The sequence below is a fragment of the Macaca thibetana genome, chromosome 15 (assembly GCF_024542745.1).
Source record: "Macaca thibetana thibetana isolate TM-01 chromosome 15, ASM2454274v1, whole genome shotgun sequence".
NCBI classification, from domain to species: domain Eukaryota; kingdom Metazoa; phylum Chordata; class Mammalia; order Primates; family Cercopithecidae; genus Macaca; species Macaca thibetana.
The window spans coordinates 109,715,287-109,741,139 of NC_065592.1; the positions used below are offsets into that span (position 1 = coordinate 109,715,287).

The window sequence follows — 25,853 nt, forward strand, 5'->3', positions numbered from 1 at the left end:
ACCCTGGCAGACTGGGCCGGCTGGGGGGCGAGGTGGGGAGAGCGCGGCCACTCCCCGTGGAAGAACCCGATGGTGCAGTTTCTCACGGTCTCGTATTGTGGTCAGAGGAGCTCACACAACACGCCCAGTGTACTGGAGTTTATGACAGACCTCATTGAATGAGGCCTTGACTTCCAGGGAAAAAAACGCCTCACACAAAATCCATAAAATTGGTCATGGGAATTCTCAGAATAGGCCTAAGTATTCTTTCAGAAGTGATGGAACATAACTGTTCATGAGTTCCATGTGGCATTTGGAGCTCTGGGCTTTCAGTTTTTGCTTTGTTTTCCAAGTCACGACTGGGTGTACCATTCTTGTGGCAAGCAGAAACATCTCAGCATGGAATAAGTTTTTTTTTATGCAAAAACAACCTGCAGACTTACAATGACCATTATTATGTGGGTTCCACAGACTTGTGACCTCTGCTTGAGCATTAAACGCGTACAAACAGATTGTTCCAGCGTCTAAAAACAAATGCATTCTTGTGTGTGCATGCATGTGTATGGCCGTGCCTGTGTGTGTGCATGCATGTGTATGGCCGTTCTTGTGTGTGCATGCATGTGTATGGCCGTGCCTGTTGTGTGCATGCACGTGTATGGCCGTGCCTGTGTGTGTGCATGCACGTGTATGGCCGTGTCTGTGTGTGTGCATGCACGTGTATGGCCGTGTCTGTGTGTGTGCATGCACGTGTATGGCCGTGCCTGTGTGTGTGCATGCACGTGTATGGCCGTGCCTGTGTGTGTGCATGCACGTGTATGGCCGTGTCTGTGTGTGCATGCATGTGTATGGCCGTGCCTGTTGTATGCATGCACGTGTATGGCCGTGCCTGTGTGTGTGCATGCACGTGTATGGCCATGCCTGTGTGTGTGCATGCACGTGTATGGCCGTGTCTGTGTGTGCATACACGTGTATGGCCATGCCTGTGTGTGTGCATGCATGTGTATGGCCGTTCTTGTGTGTGCATGCATGTGTATGGCCGTGCCTGTGTGTGTGCCCCCCGCCCGGATCCCCAATATAGCAAGAAGCAAAGCAAGCCTGCATCCGTATGGGAACGCTGGCTCGGCGGAGGTCTGACTGCATGGGGCTTTAATTGATTTGTGGCTGTGATAGGCGAGTCTTCAAGGAGGCTTTTGTTCTTTTTCCCCACAATATAAAAATCTGACTACATTCCGTTGAGGACTTTTCTCTGTTTCCTTTTATACAAAAAAAGGTCAGTTCCTGGCACGGTGCCCTGACTGCTTGGTGAGCAAGACGAAAGAAAGGCAAGAAATGTCCATTCTGCCCCTTTGGGTTTGTGTGGCGTCGAGTGTAAACTCGGCCGCTGCGAAGCTCCCTCTCTCGGGGGCCTGTCCTTGCCCCTTTCTGGGGGTTGCTTCAAAGCAAATAAATAAATCCTAGAAGCGTGTCTGTCCTACCTCTTCCTGACCTCTCCCCTGTGCAATGCTGCTGCCCAGGTCCAGGTGAAGGCCGTGCTGGGCCACCTCCTGGCGATGTCCAGAAGCAGCAGCCTCTCAGCCCGGGACCTGCAGACAGCAGCAGGACAGGACACAGAAACAGACCCCAGAGCTCCTGCACAGCAGCTCATCAGGCACCTTCTCCTCCACTTCGTGCTCTGGGCTCCTGGAGGCCACACGATCGCCCGGGATGTCATCACCCTGGTAAGTCCCTGGGGTCCAGCGTCCGAGTACTCACCCGGGATGTCATCACCCTGGTAAGTCTCCCTGGGGTCCAGCGTCCGAGTACTCACCCGGGATGTCATCACCCTGGTAAGTCTCTGGGGTCCAGCGTCCGAGTACTCACCCGGGATGTCATCACCCTGGTAAGTCTCCCTGGGGTCCAGCGTCCGAGTACTCACCCGGGATGTCATCACCCTGGTAAGTCTCTGGGGTCCAGCGTCCGAGTACTCACCCGGGATGTCATCACCCTGGTAAGTCTCCCTGGGGTCCAGCGTCCGAGTACTCACCCGGGATGTCATCACCCTGGTAAGTCTCCCTGGGGTCCAGCGTCCGAGTACTCACCCGGGATGTCATCACCCTGGTAAGTCTCCCTGGGGTCCAGCGTCCGAGTACTCACCCGGGATGTCATCACCCTGGTAAGTCTCTGGGGTCCAGCGTCCGAGTACTCACCCGGGATGTCATCACCCTGGTAAGTCCCTGGGGTCCAGCGTCCGAGTACTCACCCGGGATGTCATCACCCTGGTAAGTCTCTGGGGTCCAGCGTCCGAGTACTCATTTCTGCTGCAGGCGAGAGGTGGCTCCCTGTCCGAGGGTGTGGCCTCTGCAGTGTGTGTACCAGGCTGCCCAACACAGGTAGATGGTCAAGGAGGTTGACAGCTGGGATGGCCCCAGAGCCTGCCCCCTCCAGCACCTTTGTGTCACAGACGAGAAAACAGAGGCTCGGAGAAGGGAGATGCCATCTCCTGGGCCCATGGCTTGCTGCCAGAGCCCGCAGTGGAAACCAGGTCTCCTGTCCCCATGTATATTTCTTTCCATCGCAGTGTGCTGCTCTCCTCCTCCTCATGGAAAGAAATACGGCCACAATGAGAATGTGCACACAAAGCAACCACAATGCTATTCACTGCAACAGTGCAAAGAATTGTGTTAATTTGTAAAAAATGGTTTATTATAAAGAAATCCTTCCTGAAGCTCACTTGACTTAAGGGGTAAAGAATGGTCCAAGTCAAAAGTGAGCACTCTTCGTGACGTTAGATTTGGCAGTGATTTCTTGGATATGATACCGAGGACACAGCAATGAAAAAAAGAATAGATAAATTGGACTTGATGAAAATTAAAAGCTTTTGTGCATCAAAGGATACTATCAAGAAAGTGCAAACACAGTTCACAGAATGGGAGAAAAATATTTGGAAAGAATATATGTAATTAGAGTTTAGTACTCAGAATACATAAATAATTCTTGTGACTTAACAACAAAAAGATAACCTGGTTCGAAAATGGGCGAAGGACTTGAACAGACACTTCTCCAAAGACGACGCACCAATGGCCAGTGGGCACGTGGGAAGATGCTCACAGAAAGGGCACGAGTGCTCAGGGAGAGGCGAAGTGCAGCGAGATGCATCAGGATGGCTGTCAGCAAGGAGAGAAAAACGCCCCTGAGGGTGCACAGGAACCAGAGCACTCACATGCTTCTGGGTGGGGACGTTAACATCGTGCAGCTGCTGTGGAGAAGAAGGGCGCGGCTCCTCAAGCAGCCAAACTCAGACTTACCATAGATCTAGGTGGTTCTCCTAGATCTATACCCGAGCGCCAAAAGCAGGGGCTGGACGGCCCTCTGGCCCCGCGCTCAGGGCGGCACTATCAGCAGCCACAGGCAGAGACGGCCCAAATGCCCGTAGACAAGCAGTGCAGCGTGCGGTCTGTGCCCACGGTAGAGTACTCTTCGGCCTGAAGATGGACGGAGGGTCTGACAGTGCCGCAACCTGGAGGAACCTTGAAGACACTGTGCTATTGAAATAAGCCAGAGACGAGGATATTGTATGAGTCCACTTAGGTGAGGCACCTGAAGGGTCAAGTCCAGGAAGAGGAAGAACCACAGAGTCCCCAGGGCGGAGGGTGGGGAGTCCGTGTGGGGATGACGGAAAGGGGCGGAGACGGCCGGTGCTGATGGCCGTGCGACACTGTAAACAACTGCATGCCACCGAATTACAAAAGTGGGTAAAATAGAACATTTTATGTATATTTTACCACAATTTAAAAACATACTCATCTCAAAAAAAGCACCAGCACGCTGGCTCTGGGAGTTTTATTTTTTATTTGTACTTTTGTTGACATATACATACAGAAGACACACAGCTTGATGAATTTCACAAACCAACACCTGTGCAGCCAGCAACCAACTCAAGAGAGGAATATTCCCAGTCCCCAGAGGCCCCTCCTGCTCCCGTCCAGGCCGGGCCCGACTGAAATGTGAGTGTCCAGGTGCAGAAAGTCCCCGTAACAAATGACCTACCTACCAAGAACCAGGGCCAGGAGTTTGTCTCCATCCTGGTAGGACAGTCCTGTGGAGCGGGCCCAGGCTGTGCCTCCCAGGTTCTGATGTCTCAGCTGAGACGCATCCGAGAGCCTGAGGAAGCTCAAGGCTGAAGACGACTGGCTGCCACATGCCAGGTGCCACCTTTTTGGGCCTGGCCCAGCACAGTGAGAACGCTTTCGAGAATCTCGTGTACTCTTATAAAATGCACACCTGTGACAATGCGGCCCAACCTAGCGGGCTTTACGCTGAGCGAAATAAGGTAGACGCAAGAGACAAATGGCGCCCTCAGCTGTGGGTGGATCTAAAGACTGGAACTCACAGAAACAGTGGGAAGGTGCTTATGGGGGCCTGGGGGAGGGGCAGTGGGAGATGGTCAGCCCTGCCCTGTGGCAAGGACAGTTCCGGCTCAGGCACTTCCTCCCCCACCCTGTGGCCCGACTGAGTGGAGAAGCTGCCCATGGCCTGGGCCTGGCAGCAGGGGTTAGCATGGGAGTTGGGTGGCTCCAGCCCTGCCCACAGGGTGAGAGAAAATCACCCAGAGAGAGCACCCCAGACACCCAGGTCTCTGCTTCAGTTAGCCTGACACCACGTTCCTATCGACTCTGAGGAAACTTTCAGTCCACGTTCAAAGCAGATCGCCCTCAAGACTGGCCCCAGAGACACTGCTGGGAGTAAGCAGCTGGCTGGTGCGAGGCTCGGCCTGCGCCCTGTGCGGGCAGCCCATCCTGACACGTGGTTCAGTCCTGCCTGCTGATCCACACGGGAACCCACAGGAGCACGGAGGGCCCCAGTGCTGGGTCATCACACCCCCCACGTCAGTTCCGCTGCAGAGAAGACACGCACAGCAGCTCATTCCCGGAGCAGACGCCGGTGTGGCGCTCGTGCACTGGCTCTGTCTAGTGGGTGCTGGCCATCCGGGCGCCGGCCGTAGTGAAAGCGCCTCCTGCGTGCTATTCTTTCGGACGTTTTAAAACCCGTCTTTATTAACACATCAGTCTTCCTAATGAGAAGCCTTCGCTGCGGTGGCCGCTGGCAGGCAGGGTCTCCAGGGAACAATCCCACCGCCCCCGCCTCTCCTGGCCTCTGTCAGTTCCTCTGCCGACAGCACCCTGGAAAGGGCCAAGTCTGCTTGGCCCACGAGCAGGTGGTGGCCAGATGGTGGCTTTGGTGGGACGGCCTTTCCCTCCTGCAGCTTGGGTCTCTCTACCCTCAGGACCTAGCCCAAGCGCAGCCACCTCCCAGCTGGTCCCAGGCTCTGCCCTCTGTCTTGGCATCCAGATTTGGAGAGCAGTGCCAGCTCAGGGCAGGATGAGGCAGCCTGAGGCAAAGGCCGCTGTCTCCCTTCAAAGCCCTCGCGCCCTCTTGGAGATGGCTTGAACAAATGGCTTGAACAAATGGCTCCACCTGACCTAAAGGACGCACAGGTCCTGCAGCCCCATCTGCCCACAGCCTCCTGCGTGGCCTCCGCTGTGAGCTCTGCACAGTGGGCTCTTCTCCAGGCACCTGGAGGTCCGCTCCCTGGCTGTCCCGGAATCTTCTCTGACCTCGGCCCTCCAATTTTGCCCAGAACTCCATCCACGAGGCCCTGCCCAGTGTCCCTGCGCTTCTCCTGCCTCTCTGGCTCCTGGCCTCTCGCCGGGCACTCCTCTGGCTTGCCCCAGCCGTCCACTCGCTCCCTCATCTATGCCTGCTGGAGGCCAGCATAGCGCAGAGGACCGCGTGGAGTCCAGCCCCGGGGCTCCACCTCCTGTCCTGGCCTGGATTCCCGCTTCTCCCTCTCCTGCCTCCTGCCGCTCGGCCACAGCAACAGCAGCAAAAGTTAGCAAGGCTCCGAGATGCAGAGTTCAATTCTGTAGTCGTTAAACTCAACATGAACTGAACCCACTCTTGGTGCACCAGCCAAGGCCAGCAGGGAGGCAGGTTCTCCAGGTGGCTGCAGGGCTGCGAATTTTCGCGTGTGACTAGAGAACAGGGAAGGGCTCACCCAGGAGTGCTGGCGTGTAAGGAAGATGCAAGGTTGGATTTGTAATGACAACTCGGTCTTTCTTCAGACACGGCCGAGCCCATCACCATGGGCCGTCCTCCCACTCAGGGTCTGGGTGGTGGTTAACTCTGAAAGGGGTCAGCAGCAGGCACACAGTGTTTCCCTGATGAAGGACGGGCTGCATCTGCCGAAGGCCATCAGCATTATGTGCCTGTCATTTCTGAGTAAAAACCAAGTGATGGCAATACAGACACCCAGGGACACACTGGCACACGCTGGGGCCACAGCTGGAGCCCCCGTGCTGGCTGCACTGGCCCTGGCGGGCTGGCCGCAGGCCCTGGGTGCTACCAGCGGGGGCCGAGGAGAGCAAACGTCACCGTCTGCCCCATGTCGTTTACTCTTAGCTCCGCGTCCCCAAGCTGCCGTTCACACTGCATGAACGGCTCCCTTCACTGGCGGTCAGGAGGTGGAAGCCCAGGTCTGAAGGGTGTCCTGGGCCATCAGACCGGAGGCAGCAAAACCGGACTAGTCCTGGGAAACCAAGGCAGTTGTTCACCCTCCCAGTTCTGAAGGGTGTCCTGGGCCATCAGACTGGAGGCAGCAAAACCGGACTAGTCCTGGGAAACCAAGGCAGTTGTTCACTCTCCCAGAACGTCCCAGCCCTTCCAGAGGAAGCTGACCTTGGGCTGCTCTGGCTAATTAAACATTTGCAGGTTCTGTACAAACTGACACACACTAAACGAATGTATCGGTTACTCTTTCAAAAACTTAAGCCTTCTTATTACTGCTTGTGCTTAAAAACTGTAAATTCCCCACACAGCTGAATTTAAGATTCTCACCCTTCCCTTTTTTCTTAACCGAAGTTTTTAGGAAAATACTTACAGGCACCAACAGGTACGAATGCCTTGAGGCTGTGTCTCCTGCTTTCCTGCAAGAATCAGGTGTTAAAACCTTAGAGGCCTGTTAAAAAGCAAGTAGGTCTGGTTCTAGCCCGGGGATGCCAGACTCCTGGGCTGTCTGTGTGAAAACAGGTGGCATCTTCCAACTCTCATATTCGTGTGAGCCTTTTGCAGAAAGTCAAGCCACAGCATGCTCATGTGCCTTTGCTCCCTGCAGCCCACCCTCCCACAGCTTGTGACTGGCATTCCGAGAGGCACCTCTGATTGCAGCTCTTGTCTGCGGCCTTTATGAGTCTAACGCTGTTGGCAGCTGAGCTCAATGCAGGGAGGCTCGTTAGGAAGCCGCACCGCACAGTGTGTAGCCGGCCGTGGAGACAGACTTGCTGTGCCAATCACCTTGAAAACAAGAGCTCCCCGTGCTGTGCTTTGGAACTGATGGAAATGCTGCATAGGGCGTCTTTCAGGGACTGGGTGGTCATGGTCCGTCCCTGGACAAAGGGACAAATCTGGAAAGTGTTTTAATTTGCCTTCTCTTCTGTCCTGATTGCAGCTGGCTCACACTGCCGAGATAACTCACGAGATCATTGGCTTTCTTGACCAGACCTTGTACAGATGGGATCGTCTCGGCATTGAAAGCCCTAGATCAGGAAAACTGGCCCGAGAGCTCCTTAAAGAGCTGCGAACTCAAGTCTAGAAGGCACGCAGGCCGTGTGGGTGCCCGGCGTGAGGGATCAGGCTCGCCAGAGTCACAGGACAGAGGATGACCTATGGCCGCGCATTTGTGAAGTAAGTGCCCTCTTTGGGCTGTGAGAATGAGCCATACACGTCTTGGGAAGATCTGCTAGTATCTATTTTACAAAATGCAGAGCCAGGTCCCTCAGCGCAGACTCAGCTGGACATGTTCACCAATGACTTGAGTGAGCCTTCAGCGCTCCTGGTGCCCGCCCGGCCAGACCGTCAGCTAGAGAATTACTAAAGCAAAGGCTTGGGTAGGAGAACAGGTTTCTAGTTTTTACCCAAGTCTAGATGCACATCTATTATTTAAAGATTCAAAGCCTTAGAACCAAGAATTTGGTGATGAACCATTGAAGAATTTAGAGAGAACTCAGCTCTTTTTAGACTCTCTTCAGGAGTCAGGGATCTGGGATACAGCCACGCTGTCGTGTTGTACGGAGAAATCTCCACGGGGAGTCAGCGTCCCTCAGGCTTCCCTTGCGTCTCCCTGGACCTGCCCAATAGACCACAGGAGCAGACAGAGCACACCCAAGCCTGCGTCTCCTGCACACGCTTTCCACTCTATTTGCTAAACGCTGACTGCCACCAAAGAGCTCCTGGGACATGAGAGGGGCCGGCAGGTGAAGGTGGAGGACGTGTTCCAGAAACATTCAAAGGCAGGATTCATATCAGTTAGTTCTCTTGTTAAACAGAGATGGGAATTGGAAATTCCTGATAAAGAATTGACCTGGCTGGGCGCAGTGGCTCACACCTGTGATCCCAGCACTTTGGGAGGCCGAGGCAGGGGGATCACTCCAGCCCAGGAGCTCCAGACTGGCCTGGCCAACATGGCGAAACTCCATCTCTACTAAAAATACAAAAATTATTGGGGTGCCATGGTGGGCGCCTATAATCCCAGCTATTCAGGAGGCTGAGGCATGAGGATCCCTTGAACCCGGGAGGCAGGATTGTAGTGAGCCGAGATCATGCCATTGCACTCCAGCCTGGGCAACAGAGTGAGACCCTGTCTTAAAAAAAAAAAAGGCATTGTTGGTGTAATCTCAAAGTTAATGTTTATTTCACGTCAGCAGAGGATGCGTTTTCCTGTCAGAGATATTTTGGAATTGTACCGATTGTACATTCTTTTGTGCCTATTCTGTTTGTCAAGTGAGTCAAGACTTGCTTTTGTCCATTTTGATGTACGTGTGTTAGTCGGAGTCTTGGCTCCGTTTTGAGGCATGAGCAAAGTTTCACTGGATTAGAGATTAACCTTTAGGGAAATTCCTTTTCTTGGTATGTGGCAATGCTAATAAAGCCACCTGAAGATCTGGAAAATTCCAGGAACTTTTCACCTGAGCTTTTCTTCTGAGAAATGCTGCAGTCAGAAGGGTGTGCTGGTAAAATATTTTGGTGGCAGCTGCCATCGTGATCATTGCTTTCATATAACACGCTCTGTGCCATCATGATCCTTACCCTCATAGAACAAACACTTCGTCAGAGGCGTCGGGGCTGAAAAAGGAGCTGCCTCACTGGAGTTGAGGGCCTCTCTCCTGTTCTGACTCTGAGCCAGAACTTGTGGCTGGCCCTGGAAGCTGACTCCACTGTGGACATGGTGGCAGCAGGGAGCCCGGCTGGCCCTGGAAGCTGACTCCACTGTGGACATGGTGGCAGCAGGGAGCCCGGCTGGCCCTGGAAGCTGACTCCACTGTGGACATGGTGGCAGCAGGGAGCCCGGCTGGCCCTGGAAGCTGACTCCACTGTGGACATGGTGGCAGCAGGGAGCCCGGCTGGCCCTGGAAGCTCTGACCACTGTGGACACGGTGGCAGCAGGGAGCCCGGCTGGCCCTGGAAGCTCTGACCACTGTGGACACGGTGGCAGCAGGGAGCCCCTAGAGGGAGGGTCACTGGGACCAGGCCTTCTGTCGTCAAGGGGATTCTGGGACAGTCCCTCACCCTGTCCTGTGGTCCTGTTCACGGGGCTGGCCTCTCCCTCCTCCCCGGCCAGGCCTCTGACCATGCCCCTTCCGTCTTCTCCACCGGGGACTGGTGAAGCTAGGCGTCTGGAAGACTTCCTAGCCTGGAAGCCCTGAGCTCGGCCTGCCTGTAGAATCTCCCAGTTCCTTCACAGCTGCCGAGTCCTCTCGTGGGCGCAGTGGAAGCGGCCTTCCGGGCAGCCAGCGGTTCCCGGATAGGACCGTCCCTCTGGGGATGTGGCACCGAAGTGCCTGCTGGCTTCATGTGGCCCTTTGCCCTTTCCCGGCCTGAGAGACACTCAAAGGTGGGGAGCCAGGGGAGCCACCCCTCGGCTGGTCCCTCCACCTCTGGGACAGGTGGCAGCCGGGCAGGTGTGGGCCGCGGCTTCGCTCCTAAGCCCACCTCCTCCTCCTGTTGCCTTCGATTTTCGGCAAAGTCTGGGCAGGTGCCACCGGGAAGGAACAGCGTCCGAGATGCTGGGCGCGGCACGGTGCGGCCGAGGGGGCCTTGACATCGCTGGTGGGGCCTGGGCACGGGGCAGCCATGGGGAGGCAGGGATGCCAAGGCCTGGAGCCACCGTGGAAGGAACTGATCGAGGTCTGCAGAGGTGCCACAGGGCCCAGAATCTGACCTTACCTGACCTTTTCTAGACTCTCCCTGATAGTTTTTGATGGAGCATGTTGGTAAAACCACTACCCTCAGAGAAAGCCAAAAACACAGACGAGGCGAGGCGCACCCCTCCAACCTGGCTGTTACTCACCCGGACTCCACAACATCTGTGGAATTCGTAAGCTCTTTAAAATCTGTAACTTGTTGTCTATTTTTTCATTCTAAATAAAACTTCAATTTGCACCTAATGTTGTGTCCATTAAATATTAACAATATTTCTCTCAGGAAAAAGCTCCTCCGTTGGCCCCAAATAGTGGAAGCTTCAGGCCTCGCAAAACCTAGATGTGCCCGGAAAAGACCGAGGATGGCTTAGCCTCTGGCCTGGAAACTTGCTACCAAATACCTAAAAACTAAGGGGCCTGTCACCACGGAGGAAAGGGGAGGACGGGGGTAGGCATCCGGCAGGGCCTGCTAGAATCAGGTCACATGCGCTTCGTATGTTTTTTCTCTAAGCCGGGCTTGACCATAAGCCTCACTTGAATTGTCCTGTCCCTTCCCTGATCCCTGAAGCTGAAGGCCTCGTCCCGCCAGCAGAGCCCACCCACTCTTGCTCGGTCTGCTGGTTCACAGGCTGCTGTCCCCTTGCCCTCCAGACCCACAGGTCCCTCTGGGAGGCAGAAGTGACGCGGCCAAGGCGAGCAGCGCTGTGGCCACCGCAGGACCCCTGCTCCAGTGGGGTTTCCGGCGCTCCCTGTGCTTCCGGACGTGGGACACGGGGGCCCCTCCCGGGTCAGGAGGGCGCCTGAGGGAGCCAACAGGAAATGCTAGGACACCCCTGAGGAGCCTCTCGCTGGAGCAGCCATGGTTGGCGGGTTTTGTGGTTCGTCCTTCACCCTGTCCTGCCCGGTGTCTTAACTGGTGGGACAAGGTGCTGGGATGGAAATGGGAGCTAGTCCAGGGGATGGGAGGAAGCCGAGTTTTCTGTTGAAGTGGAGAAATTTTGAACAGGGCCTTGACACAGGGGAGCTGGAGAAGAAGGGACCTTGGTGAGCCTGGCAGAGTGAATCCACCCGAAACGCAGGAAAGTCAACACCGAGCCTGGCCGTACGCTGCCCAGAGGACGGCGGACGTGCTGGAGGATGTGCACGGTGGCGGCAAATGTGAGGAATGTGCTCCTTATTCAACGAGGAATCCAAAATTGTTTTGCTTTCCAAGCTTCTCCCCTCACCTTTTTCCTCCTCTCTTTCCAGCCCAGGACCACCTCCCCCAGCCCGGGGGTCTGGTGCTAAAGTTCTTCCCTCTGCCAGACATTGGGAAGTCCGTAGATTTTGTCCAAAAATCCTAAGTCATTAATCATCACTAAGCCATTTTACAACCAAAACACGAAAATTATGGTACAGTAAGTATATAGTGTGTCTTCAAGCCTCCTCCTAAAATCCAGTTCCACAGTTTTTTTATACCATGGGTCCAAATCACACTCCTCAAGCCCAACCCGGTGACAGAGCTCACAGCAAAGGCCTTCCCTCCCGCTGTTGTCACGGTGTCTTACTGCACTTGCTGTTCTCGGCAGGGAGTTTGTACACCCAGGACTTTTGGTTGCAAGCAACAGAAACGTGCACTGAATGCTGAAAGTAAAGGGAACTGATGAAAAAGATGTTGGGCCGGCGAGGCCTGGTGTGAGCCAGCCAGCAGCGGTCCCACCCTGGCTTCAGATGCCCTGGCAAGGCCAGTCCTGCTGCCCAGCCCTTCCGGACCCCACTCCAGCCAGGAGAAAGGCCCTCGTGCCCACTCCTTCCCACGCTCCCACCCAGGTGCATCAGATGGAGGAGCCTGGGTCAAAGGCCTGCCAGGGATGCTGGTCTGTAACGTTCTTGGGTACCTTGGATACCACCAAAGGCATCATCCAACTACAGGAAGGGGCCGGACACTGAGCAGACGGAGACAATAAAAACGTCTCCAGTTGCACACAGCATCTATACTGCAGCCTGTGCAAGAGCAGTTTAGAAGGTCGTGTCCCACGAAACAGCCCAGCAGCCAGCAGCAGAACAGGCAGAGGCGAGCCTTTTCAGAAAGAACGTTTTGTAGGTGCCTAAATCTGGGTTTCTCAAATACAGCACCATGAACACTTGGGACCAGATGCCTCCCTGTTGTGGGGGTGTCCTCTGCACTGCAGGGTGTTGGCAGCAGCCTGGCCTCCACCACTAGGTGCTGGTGCACCCCTTCCAGCAGTGGGGACAAAACTTCCTCCAGACATTGCCCAGTCCCCTTCCAGCCGAGGGCACTGCTGTAACTGCTGGCTGCTCCCTCTGGAACGACATCCTGGACACAGACACTGACGGTTGTAGACACAGAATTAGAGGACAGACAACCTGATTCCAACGTTCATATGGACAGTAAACACTCGTGAACAGCCAGGCCAGCTCCGAAAGTGAAGCGTCATGAAGTGTACCACGCACTGACACATAATCGGTGTGAGCTTCTCGTGAAGGGAAACATGGGTGGGGCTGAAAGGGCCCCCATGGCTGCAGCCAGCAGTCAGCTCTCAGGCCTCCTGGGCCAACCTCCTCCCAGCTCACATGTTCCTCCTCTTCTCCTGTCCCCCTCCTGGTGGGCGCCCCGGACTCCACCCAGAGGCTGGACTGTCCTGCCCACGGCTTCACGTGGCATCTCTGGGCAGAGGGGCCACACCTGCCACTGGACCGCCGGCCCGGAGAGCCCGACGCCTGCCGGGCATCCCCACTGGTGGTGTGAGGACCTCTCTGCTTACCACACCCCAGGCGGGCCCACCTGCCCCACCACGTCCCACATCCACCGGCTCCCCATGTTGCCGACAGCCACTCCATCCTGCCGGGGACTCAGGGCGAGTTCTGAAGCCACTCGACCCCTCCCCTTCTCCCATCTCCACATGCAGCCCGCTGGGGAGCCGGGAAGCAGCCCTGTCACTCCCCGCTACTCACTGCCTAGGTTTCAGACGTCATCTCCCGCCGAGTAAATCACGTGCACATGTACAGAATTTCGTATAAGATAAAGACACTGCCATCAACGGGGAAAAGATGGTGTCGGGAGTAGAACTGTTACAGATAAGCTCCCCAGCCCTCTGCCTCTCTCCAGCTTCGGCACCTGGAGCACGGCTCGTTCCGGGATCTGTGTGCTCTGAGAAGCCTCTAGCAGTTCCCCTGCTTGGGAGAGGCAGGGAGGCTGCAGCCACTCTGGGTCGAGATGCTGTATTACTTAGATAAATAAGGATTTAGCTTATAAAATTGAAGCTTTTCCTCCTCCCAAAATGCAGAAAGTGTTTTCTGATCTTTCATTTAGAACTTCTTGTTCCTCAGTGGTTTGCAGATGGTCACACCCTGTCCAGCCCCAGCCTCGCCCTCCCAGCACCCACGCCCCTGCCCGCAGGCCACTGTTTCCGAGCAGACTCCCCAGCCCTGTGGAGGGAGAAGGCGAGTGGAGAGGATGCTGCTCCCGAGATGGGGGCAGGACCCCAGGCTCCAGCGCATCCCTGTGGACTTCCACGCCTCCTTCAGGCCGGGCCACGGGGACCCCCCACGCATCTCCCTTGGCTGTGTCTGCCACAGGGGAACCCTTCCCATGCCCAACGCAAAAGCAAGAAACCACAGGAGAAAAGGCTGGTAAAACTGGCCATACAGAAATTAAAAGCAACTAAACAAAGTATCTTAATACACATGGTAAACTGAGGGAAGAAGTATTTGCAGCACACGAAGAAAGCGAATTTCCTAACTTCTACACATCAGTAAGGAATCGGCTGCCAGCTTGAGACGCACGGGCAGGGACACGCGCCACAGCGAATAGGACGGCGGGGCCTTTCCACGGCGCGGCAGAAGCCCGGTGCTCCTGACCATCTCCACGGCAGCCTGCAACACTCAAGGCTGGTGCCGCCCGCGCTGGTCCCAGAGTGCGGAACAGGCAGAGGAAGGGACGGGAAACCGGTAACACCTTTTCGGAGGGCAGCTTGTCAAATATCCAAATTGATCAGAACCATAAGATAGGGTGAAAAAAAATCAAAGTAAAAAATTCACCCTGGAGACCGTATGGTAGCCTAGAACTCTGATCTATCCATTCTGCCTCTAGACGTTTACCCCAAAGAATGCAAAGTAACGGCTGAGGAAATCCTAGACGCCATGTTCCCAGCAGTGCTGTCCTCCACAGCCAAGAGGCAGCAACAGCCGCATCCGCCAGCAGCCCAGCCAGTGCGGAAAGGAAACGCGGTCGGTGTGCACGGCACGATGGTCCTCAGCCTTAGAAGGCAGAGATCCTGCACTTTTGGAGGCCCAGGCAGGCGGATCACAAGGTCAGGAGTTCAGGACCAGCCTGGCCAATATGGTAAAACCCCATCTCTACTAAAAATACGAAAATTAGCTGGGCGTGGTGGTGCACACCTGTAGTCCCAGCTACTCGGGAGGCTGAGGCAGGAGAATTGCTTGAACCTGGGAGGTGGAGGCTGAAGTGAGCCGAGATCCAGCCACTGCACTCCAGCCTGGGCAGCAGAGCGAGACTCCGTCTCAAAAAAAAAAAAAAAAAGAGATCCTGAGCAAGCCACAGCATGGAGGAACCTGGAAGACTTCATGTGAAATGAAATCGGCCAGACATAAAAGGACAGAGATTTTATGACCCCTCTCATATGAGCTCCCTAAAACAGGCAAACCTCAGAGACAGGAAGCCGCACGGTGCCCCCAGGGGCCTGGGGGGCGAGTGTCGAACGGGCCCTGTTTCACTGGGGAAGATGGAGCGCTGCCACGGATGGTGGTGAGCTGCACGGCAATGAAGACACCGAGGCTGCAGAGCTGGTTCCTCACACGTGGTTACACTGGTCAATCTTAGTGTATTCTGCTGGAATAAAAGCACTAAGATCGAAAAAGATTGTATATCCTTTCTCCAAGAAGCAGACGCCCAGTGCTCCCGACCCCACTCCCTCCACTGCAGACTGCAGGGATCCTCACGAGTGCGCGTCTAAGGCTTCCCCGCGGAGAAGCCGGCGCCTGTGTGTGTGCAGGATGCCACAGCACCAACTGGGCAACTCAGGTTCACGTAAAGACATAAATGAAAGAGGAAATGGAGGGGGAGGAAAGGGAGAGAAAGGAAAAGAGCAAGAAAGGAGTGAGAAACGAGAGAAAAAAAGAAAGGAAAAGCCTGCATGCCACAAGCGCACGCTCTTCCCCTCGAGGCTGGGCCTGCTGTCCGCTTCACGCTCACTCACCCAACAGTCAGCTGAAGTTTACAGAGGAGGAAATGCAAACACAGAGGCCGAGTAACTTGCCCAAGGTTACACTGAGGCTGTCTAGCAGGGCTGGGACTTGAACGAAGCCCACGGAAGGCTGGGTGTCCATGCAATGCGGCCGTCGACACAGAGAAGCAAGTGTCACGTACGTGCCAATCTAGACCCGTGTGCACACTGTGCCACCCTCTGTGTATAAAGCAAGGCCTGCACACGCGCTTGCCGGTGCCAGGGTGGAGTCGGTAATCAACTTTATTATAGTGACCTGGGGAAGAGACGAGGTGAAAAGGCAGAGAAAACTTACTTTTTGTTTATGTATTACCTATATTTGTTTGCATGTGTGAGCTACGAGAAAAATAAGCTGTCGTCATCAAGTATGCAAAGGAAGACTCCTGTTTGCCCTAAGAGAGGGCTGCTGTTAAACGCCGCCCTGAAGGGAAGGAGGCCGGGCACCATCTGCAGCTTTAAAAGGAGACAGCGCCATCTGCGATCCCCGCACCGTAGTCAGCGTGGTGGTGCTTTTGTTTCTTATTCACAGGACTTACGTTCTACCACTGGACAGAATTTTCTAGAAAAAATCCACTTTCTTTTTCAGGGAGCTCAGCTCTTAAGACGTGAGTCTGCCGACGCTCGCGGCCGAATAAAAAACCTCTTCCTTCTTTAATCCGGTGTCTGAGGAGTTTTGTCTGCGGCTCGTCCTGCTACACTATGGCTGGACGCACGGGCCCTGACCTGTACCCTGATGACTTGGGCTTCTTGGGTGCCCCCAAGCTTGGTTATGGGCCAAGACCCAGCTTTCCAAAGACCCATCCTCCATCTACAGGGCCCTGTGCTCATCACGGCTCTCCTCCTGTACGCAAGGCCTCTGCCTCAGCTGTGCCAAAACCAAGTTTCTGCAGTCGCTTCCTCCACAGCATTTAACTTAGTAAAGCACGTACAATCATCAAACTGCAGTTCCTTCCCCACAAGTTATCTGTCTTGTCTTTGCAACCCAACATAAACGCACACTTGTTCCATTCCATCGGCAATCACTGAAACGGACTCCGTCTTCATCTCCGAGTTAGGCCCATAATTCACGTCCTTCCCGAGCCTCCCTCCCTAAACAAAACCACAGCCGAAGTCCCTGGGGACTCAAACCATAGGGTCAGAATGCGGAAACCCCGGGCATCGGGGCGAAGAGTGTGGTGTCTTAGCCAGAGGGGGCTTCCTTGACTCCCGCCTTTCAGAGCTCACCATGAGCGTCCAGTCCAGTCTTCAGGACACGCACTTCTGTTCTGCCAGACCTCGTGTGGCAAGGGAGGACTATGAGAGCAGAAAAGAACTTTCTGGAACTCGGGACTCTTGGCAGCGAGTCAGGGCTGACCGTGGGCAGCTTCAGCACCCCACCCGCCCCCTGCTGGCAAAAGCACCTCCTCGGCTGGGCTTTACAGCAGCGGGCAGATTCCACAAAGCCCGGGCTGAAAGAAATTACAGGCAGGAGCACAAAGAAAGCTTAAGAAAATGGAAGCCGCAGGGTGCACACCCAGTCGCCTCTGTGCCCCGGCCGAAGCCACAGATGAGCCGTCCGGGCAGGCGGCCCCCGGCAGGACCAGAGCTGGGCTCTCCTCTCCCAGGTGGGGAGCCTGCCGGAGACTCGGAATGGACAGTTCCCTGGGGAGCAGCCCCAAGCCCGCCCCAGGCCCCACTCAGCAGCGACTGCCAGGGTTAGGTAGGGGTGGCGGAGTAGCCAGATGCTGGGTGGGCCCAGGCAGGGGTGGGAGGGTCTGGTCTTTACAGCAGCTCCCCCTGGGCCCACTCCCTTAAAGTCCTGGGGCTGAGAAGCCAAACCTTGACCTTATTTTATCTCAACCAACATTGTAGGGACCAGATTGGTTCCTTGTCAGCTGTTGGGACTAGACAGAACTGTGTGGCCAGAGGTCTTTCTCTGCATTTCTGCATTTAGCCCTGCACTGCCCCTGCCCACAAGTGTGTGTGCGCACGCATACACACACACACACACACAGCCTTGAACAGGCTCTGGTGCCATCAGCAACTGTCTCAGGCCCCACCCTGGTGACCGAAGCGCTCAGCCTCTCCTCTCTTCTGGATCTATGTGAGAACCACGAGGCATCAACCCCTTCAGGCGTCCCTGGGGAGCTGTTGGGGGGGCACGCGGATGCACACGTGCCAAGTTGGTCTTGGGACATCTGTGGCTTTATGGTGGCTTCCTTCCACCCCAGGCTCGGCTGCTGGCCTTTCTCACGCTGGTTATCCGACTGGAACAGAAATGCGTGTCAGGCGATCAGTCTCCCGGACAGCAGGCAGGGTGGGAAGAAACCCATAAAACCTGCCACTGAACAGTCACAAGCGGCCTCTCCTCCCTTCCACCTTGTAAACCTCCAGAGCCCAAGCAGCGCGGCCAAGGTCACTGTCCGCCGGTGCTGGGAACGACCCTGGGAGGTCCAGGCAGCCCCTTCAACCTCCAGGCCCCCCAACCTCTCAGCTGGCCGCCGTCTCCATGCTCCTACAGGGAGTGCCTGCCATGGCTGGGCCCTGCACAGAGTGAGCCTACTGTGGCTCAGCCCAAGGCACCAACGAACCAAAGAGCCGCCACACTTTAATGTCAACCCCGACGCAGTGCCAGGCAGCGCCCTCCTCTTCTGGGGAACGGGGTGTGGGGGCCCCTGCGTACCCCGAGTTCTGCTCAGAAGGAGCCTTCCAGGACAGACTGTGGTCCCCCGCCGGGTGGGACTGCCTTGCCGAGGAGCCCCCCTTCCCTGCCAGCACCTCTCCTCACCCCACCCATGACCACGCAAGTCCTCCGCTGGCCCATCTATAGAACCAGGAGGTGCTTGGCCTACGACTTCCAACCCTACACAAACTGTCCCTTGAAAGCAGCCCTTGGCCTTGCTTTCAGCTGCTCTGGGTCACAGTTCCCTTGGTGAGGTCACTGCACCACAGGTCGCTCCCCTCGGCCTCCCCCAGGCCTGGCCACCGGCTGCTGCAGGCTGAAGGGAGGTGGAGGGAAGCCGCAGCCTCCCGGACCCTTCGTCGTCGAGGGCAGGTTTTCCGCCAGGCCTGTCTTGGGTGTGGCTGGCCTCCCTCCATGCTGCAGGGAAGGTCACCTTGCCTAGGATGGAGGCTATTATTTCAACGTTTTGGTTTAAAATTCCAATAAAAATAAATGCTTTAAAATCCTTTAATCCTCAAAAGGAAGCTGAGCTGGGACCTTCCCTGGTGCTTCTCTGCTGTGTCCTCCCTCGCCCCACTTTTTGCCTTTGTCCGGCCAGAATTCCCAGCCTTCTCCCCGGGCTGTGGCCCAGAGCCCCAGGCCGGGGAGGTCCTCCTGTCCCCTCAGCCCTGGCAGGGAGGCGGGGAGCTGCCCTTCCAGGCCGGCCCCAGGGTGCTGGCAAGGCCTGCAGGCAACCGAGTGCAGGCTGTGGTCACTGCTGCTTACTCCTTTCGTGGGGGGCCCTCCGGGCTGGGGTCACCCTCAGATGCCCTGGCTACCTCCCGTCCTGCAGCAGGCCCTGGGCCAAGGCCCAGCCACAGACTGGCACAGCCTGTGTTCAGACGGCCAGAGGCGACAGCAGGGACACTTGTTTCAAACACGCTGGTCTCTGGAGAAGTGCCCTGCGCTGGGCTGCCCGGCTCCTGCGGGCTGAACACTGGCATCTCCTCAGCCTCAGGGGGAAGGGCTGAACCCCGCAGCCATTTGTTCTCCTGGAGGACAGTGGCAATTAACCCATTAACTTGCTGCCTCTCCCTGATCTTTTATGAAACCTGGCAAACCCAGTTGATTGTTCATGCCCACCACGTGGGAGACGGATGGCCCTGTGACGCTGCTGGTGGCTGCAGGCCACGGGGCCCAGGGCGACATGTTCCAGCATCTGCCCTCCAGCCCCTCAGTGCCGTTTAGCCCCACGCAGCCTCAGGGCACAGCCATGGGGCTCCCCCACCCTGTGGCATCTCCAAGTTATTACAGAGCCCAACAAAGCCCCACGTGAGCAGGTGTTTCTTGGCTTCTACCTAGACAGGGAGCTGATGGGGTCTCGTGGGGACCCTCCAGTCCTGGGTCTGTCTGCTCAGTGGAGGCGCTGGCTTGTCGGTAAAGAAGGTTGTTCCTGTATCAGTTTATTTCTTACAGCCTGTTGCGGGGTCAGGGGAGCTAATACCTTCACATCAACTTAACCGAGGACCTGTGACAGGTCCTGCCCAGGGGTCGGCCGCGGGGGAGCTGCTGAGCTGAGGCTGGGAAACAGCACGCAACTGGCGGATTCAAATTCAGGTTTCCGTGCTTTCCAGAGCGGCCCGTGCCCCACCCAGCCCGCCTTTCCACCACACTGGAGGAGGCGTGAAGGCCCAGGGGCCTCTCAAGTCCTGGCTGCGGAGTGTGACAGGGTGGTGTCCCGGGAGTGCCTGGACATGGAGGCCTCAGCAGATGCCAAAGAAGGGCCCACAGCTGGGGAGGCGTCGTGGCGTGGAGGAAAGCGCTGAGCCACGTGGACCTGCGTTCAAACCCTGCCACGTGGCAGGTGAACCCACAGTGGGAACTCCGGTTCCCTGGCACACCCACACCCTGCTCTCCCAGACAGCTCCCCTTCATCATCCAGGACCACCGAGCCCCGCGCAGACACCCTGCTCTCCGAAGGCGCTATGGCCGCGCTAAGGCCGTGAGCTTTCTAGCCTCAGTCCCGTCACACGCCCTTTGATCTGAGCTAGTTTCTGATGCGATACTTCACGGAAAAATGGAAGAGCACTGGTCACGTCTGTCTCCTACTGACCCCGAGACCCTGGCTTGCTCTGAAGCTGGAATCGCGAGGCCTGTCAGGCCCTGGCTGGAGGGTCTCTCGAGTCTCTTAGGAGACGCCAGAGGAGCGGCCGGCAGAACCCACTCAGAGTCTGCTGAGGCACAGGTGGAGGATGCCGGCGAGGGCCGTCGCAGTCTCAGGGAGCCCCTGCCTGGATGGAGGAGCAGCTCTCCGGCTTCCTCCCTCCCTCACCTCCAGCGGCAGCCCCGGCACGGGCAGGGTGCCCCCAGGTCTGGAGGCCGCAGCGCCACCTCTCCTGGCAGGACCGCAGCCACAGCCGTGACACCAGTGTCTGGTTCTGATGAGGTCCACCGAATTCATGCCACTCACGGGCCAGATCCCCGGTGGTCAAAGCAAGTCACAAGACCCGGTGACTCACAGGAGCCAGGGGATTAGCGGTCTGTGCAGAGCCCCACCTATTCAGCAGTTCAGCTTTGCTTTAGTGCTTTCTAAAGAAGACAAAGCATGGCTTTCAATTTTTGGAAAAGCAGGATCACCCCAAACCACTGGGCCGGTGAAGCCGCCCGCAGCTCTCGAGAGGCCCAGGTGCCAAGCGTCTGCAAACAGCGGGAGTGGGAGCCTCGCAAGGCAGTTTGGCCGCTGCTCCCAGGGTCCTTCCCGGCTTCGCCTCAGTGAAAGCCAAACACACTCAGAAAGTGCAGAGAGGACGAGAGACAGGGAGGCTGGGCGCGGGGCCACGCCTGTCACACTCAGAAAGTGCAGAGAGAAGGACGAGAGGGAGGGCCGGGCGTGGGGCTCAGCCTGTCATCCCAGCACTCCGGGAGGCCGAGGCGGGTGGATCACCTGAGGTCGGGAGACCAGCCTGACCAACGTGGTGAAACCCCGTCTCTACTAAAAACACAAAACTAGCTGGACATGGTGGCGGGAGCCTGCGGCAGGAGAGTCGCTTGAACCCGGGAGGCGGAGGTTGCAGTGAGCCGAGATCGTGCCAGTGCACTCCAGCCTGGGCGACGAGCAAAACTCTGCCTCAAAAAAAAAAAAAAAAGGGGGCAGTGCAGAGAGAAAACATCGTTCATTCTGTTTCCACAGGAAGCAGCGGTTGTATTTATTCAACTACACAAACAGCCAAGTTGCGAGTCGTCCTCCACGATGGCCCGGCCAGCCATACAGCCCCACACAAAGGCATGTGACAGCAGAGAGCAAATCCTAAGAACCTTCTGGAATCAGTCACTGGCACAAGAAAACAGAGTTCGGGAGACCACGGCCTCTCAGTCCAAAGCTTCTGACGGAGATCCACGGGACAGCCCCGCTTCCCCCCAAATAGGCCAGGATTTGTGGTGCCCCCGGAGCCAGGCAGAGGAGACTGTGGGTGTTCAAGCGCACGCAGGCTCAGCCCAGCCTCGCATGGGGCCCGTGGCTGCACCTGTTCCTACGGCCTTCTCCAGGCACTGCCAAACATTCTGCCCACAGACTGCGCCAAGGAAGGTCAGTGCCCAGCTTCTGTCTACACCCTAAACCTTGTGGAGAAAGAAAAATCACACCACCAGACTCCCACGGTGCCTGAATATGCCCAGGCTCTCCATTTTACCAGAAGAGAGTGCCCCACACCCAGCCAAATTTCTTTTGTTTTCAGGCTTCTAAGAGAACTAACACTACCTTGAAAACAACAAATACACTAGGGAGGTGGGAGAGGAACACCAGAACGTGAAGAATACCTTTTTCTTGTATGTGCTTTTTATTTTTTTTTTGAGGCAGAGTCTTGCTCTGTCGCCCAGGCTGGAGTGCAGCGCCGCGATCTCGGCTCACTGCAACCACCACCTCCCGGGTTCACGCGATTCCCCTGCCTCAGCCTCCCGAGCAGCTGGGACTACAGGTGCCACCACCACACCCAGCTACCTTTTTGTATTTTAGTAGAGACGGGGTTTTACCATGTTGGTCAGGATGGTCTCAGATTCCTGACCTCGTGATCCACCCGCCCCGGCCTCCCAAAGTGCTGGGATTACAGGCGTGAGCCACCGCGCCCAGCCTTTGTTATTTTTAAACAGTATGAAATTCAGAAGCAAACACATATACAAAAAAAAATCCATTACATTTATTAAGAATAATCGTAGAGTCTCGTCCTGCTCTTCTACATCAAACGGCGCCCACTGGTCTTGGTACACAGGAGCGGTGTGACGTCCTGAATTACAGAAATATCCACATCCAGCCATGTGCTGAGCAGACCAACGTAAAACGTTCAGCAGGTTTTCCAACGTCTCTCGGATATATTTAGTCATCTGTGCAGAAGAACTCGAAATCCCAGAGCAGCTCCACTCCAGATCCAGGGCGGGAGGCCGCCGTTTATGAGAATCTGCCTTTTGTGCGTGCCTGGCTGGGACCAGCCTCTGGGAAAGAGAAGCACCAAGACTTGAACGGGGCTGTGGGCTGACGGCTTTAGCAGCCACATAATCCCTCCTTTGATGTCCAGGGCCAGTCCCCCAGGCTAGGAGGAGGTGAATGAAAGAATCTCGCTGGGGTCTTTCCTGCAAAGGAAACAGCAGTAACTGATTACCTAGTCGCCAAGAGGAATTCCTGTGAGCGCACCTCTGTGTGCCTTTGCTCTCCACTGTCAGGAGAGGACTTTAATCACAGGACAAGGAGGAGACCCAGGCCCATCTCACAGTCCCGGGACGGGTCACAGCGAGCCGTGTGATGCTGGCCTGCTCACACGTGGCCGTTGACACCAGCAGGCTGTACTCAGGCTTCACGTACACAATAGCTGCTAGGAGGAGTCCCCATTTCAGACCCGCACCCACTCTAACTGCCCTCAGAGTCTCAGCTCACCTTGCGGTGGGAGAGCTGGGCCCTGCCTCCCTCACACACGGGGGCAGACGCTCCCCTGCAGGCACGTGTCCCGCCTTCAGGCCTGGGAGCTCTTAACTTTCTGCCAGCAGGGTTTTCTGAGTCTACAAACCCCCATGCCGCAGGAGCACATACAGACGACTGGCACCGTGCTGCCGCCGGGCCAGGGAGGACGCAGCCTGTCTGCCGTGAGTGGGAGCCCCAGCTCTCCTGAGCCTCGGGCACTTACAGACACGAAGGCTTTTTGCTCAAGGGCTCGACTCCTGTTCCTGCTGAACTGAGCCAGTGTGTAAAATGAGAACTGATATCAGCTCAGTAGGCACCGGAGGGCGGGTCCAATCGACAGCCCGGAGAAGCAGCGCCTCAGCTGGGAGCTCCGTGGGCACCGTCCGCTGGCGCAGGAGATGCGGAGGCCTGGACTGTAAATACAAGAGAGTTTTCACCGCGCCCAGAACAGGAGCTCCTCCGAAAGCCCCACCCACCCCGCTCACAGCATGAACCACCACGTGGTTTCACTCGACTGATGGGGACGCATTTGGTTTCAGTTTTCTGTAAGAGTAATTTTTGCAACTTTCAATACATTTGACCTTTCAGACAGATGTCCGATTAGTGGGTGTTTCTGTGGACAGACTTAAGGACTGAGTGCTCGGCTAGCATTCCCAGCAGGAGATAGTGCGTCCTTCGGGCCAAGTGGTCTCTCATCCTCCAGGATCGCGCTCTGCACCCACGCTGACCGTGCAGCAGCGGCCCGCCCGTCAGCAACAGCCTCTGCCCCAGCGGCTCCAACTTAACTGTCCCCATCTCACCTTCTCTTCAGGTGCAGAACTTAGCCACTGTGAACAAAGCGGAAACCAATCACTGTTCACCAATCAGCTAAGCTCTGCACCTTGTTAGAGAGGTCATCGCTGGGCACAAATACAGGGACGGTGACCGGTGGGCATCTTCCTCAGCTGGTGGCTTCTTTTGTTTCCAAAGAAGATTTACGAGATACACCTGTCCTCCAATCGGCAGCGAGTGCGGCCACAACTTCTGGAGCAGCAGCCAAGGTCGTGGTTGCGTGGTAATCCCTGGCAATGTGATTTTAATCTTAAGTCACAAATCAGCATGCCAGGAACCCAAGCAGCCAGAGCACCTGAGAGCAGCGCCGCCCCGTGCCCCCGTCTGCGCGCACCGGGCTTCCGCGGAAGGACGCCGGCGACACTGCCGCCTTCGCGCCTGTTACACAGGCAAACAGGTGGAGTTTGTTTGCTGTTCATTTAGTTGGCATCCTAGAGGTATAATTTTTTGAATCAAAGGGACTCGAGACGACCATAAAAATGCCAGTGCAGCTTTGGAACTGATGAAAACTGCAGGGACCAAGCACGTGACACACAGAATTGCTAAAGGCAGTTGTCCTTGCTGTTAGTTTACTGCCTCTAACCCTGGGGACGAGATCCCTTCTCTCCAGGCAGATTCTAGCTGCCCTGGGAAGCCTCTGGGGACTCTCAGGCCAGGAGTCCGCTTGCTGGAAGGGGCCCTGGGAGCAACCCCGGCCACTGTGCCTCACAGGAACTGGCTGGGAGGGAGGCTGGCAACCCCGGGATTCATCTGGAGGGTGGGGACAGGAACAAAGATGTCGGGGAGGGGGAAAGGGGAGACTCGTGACCAAGGTGACTCCTTTGCCTGCTTGGGCAAAAAATCCCCATGAAGAGTGGCAAAGGGTGTGCCCCGCGGTGCTGCTCCCGACCGGCGGGAAGGGCGACAGGACTAGCTGGCCTTGTAGCTTCACACATTCACACAAACGCCACGAAATACCAAAACGAAAGAGAAACGCTGCTTATATTGATTACTACAGGAGGCCGGCAGTGAGGTAAGTGCGCAGTCTGTGCCGCCGGCCCGTCCTGGAGGGGAGCCAGGTCATGTCTGCCGCAGGCGTTTCGCTACGCGACACTCAGTAGTTCGTCCCCCATTTCCCTTTCCTGGCACACGTGGTTCCTGACTCTTCTGGAATATGATTATGCTTAGGAAAAACTTTTTACTTCTTTTCATTATTAGAGTTCTTTCAGATAAATAAGCTACTTAAACACATTACACAGAAATGGTTTTCATAAGCACAAAACATGAGAAGCAAACTCGATGTTCAAAGCTGAGCGAAGAATATCAACACCAAATATTCAATGTCCATGAAAAATTACAGAAAAGCTATAACATGAAAAATGCTTCAGATTTGATAAAGTTTTTTTTAAAGATACAAAATTAGACATCCCCTATTAATATCATATAAAACATTGAAGCAAAACGGAGCAGACACAGAAATGATAATGACTGTTAGAGAAAAAAAAATCCCACAGTTGTCCTGCAAAACTTGGTGTACCACTGTGAGGCTGCTTTAATAGTGTAGAAACCCATACTGAGCAGCACCGCTAGGAAGTAAATCTAACAGGTTAATTCCAGACACAATTAACAGAGAAAGTGATTTAAATAATCCAGAACTCACTCCAATATAAGCCACGGTAGAAATTCCGCTCCAACACAACAAAGCAAAAAGTAGGACTTGCTCTCAAGACACAGGTCATGGAGTGCATACGCCGCGTGTGGTGTGTGGTGCATGCCTGTGTGTGCTGCGTGCGCTGTGTGTGGTGTGTGTGCTGCGTGTGCCGCGGCTGCTCTGTGTGGTGCATGCCTGTGTGTGCTGCGTGCGCTGTGTGTGGTGTGTGTGCTGCGTGTGGTGCATGTGCTGTGTGTGCCTGTGCCTGGAGAGCCTCCCGCCAGCCCATGACCAGGCGTGGACAGCCCAAGGAGCCTCCAGTTCACACATGGCTAGAAGAAAACAT

General features: G+C 55.9%; 2 protein-coding genes across 4 annotated transcripts in view; one reads left to right on the plus strand and one right to left on the minus strand.

The window, feature by feature from the left end:
- FANCC (FA complementation group C) overlaps positions 1–8,016 on the plus strand; it is a 214,007-nt gene extending 205,991 nt beyond the window's left edge. For all 3 annotated transcript variants that reach the window (XM_050762294.1, XM_050762295.1, XM_050762296.1), the window contains 2 exons: positions 1,494–1,697; positions 7,463–8,016. In XM_050762294.1, the coding sequence (XP_050618251.1) occupies positions 1,494–1,697; positions 7,463–7,606 (348 nt within the window). In that variant the 3' untranslated portion in view covers positions 7,607–8,016. The remainder of the gene's footprint in view (positions 1–1,493; positions 1,698–7,462) is intronic.
- A 14,438-nt stretch (positions 8,017–22,454) lies between these two features.
- Positions 22,455–25,853, minus strand: part of AOPEP (aminopeptidase O (putative)) — a 366,175-nt gene continuing 362,776 nt past the window's right edge. The window contains exon 28 of the mRNA XM_050760723.1: positions 22,455–22,583. The gene's annotated coding sequence lies outside the window, so the exon portion shown is untranslated. The remainder of the gene's footprint in view (positions 22,584–25,853) is intronic.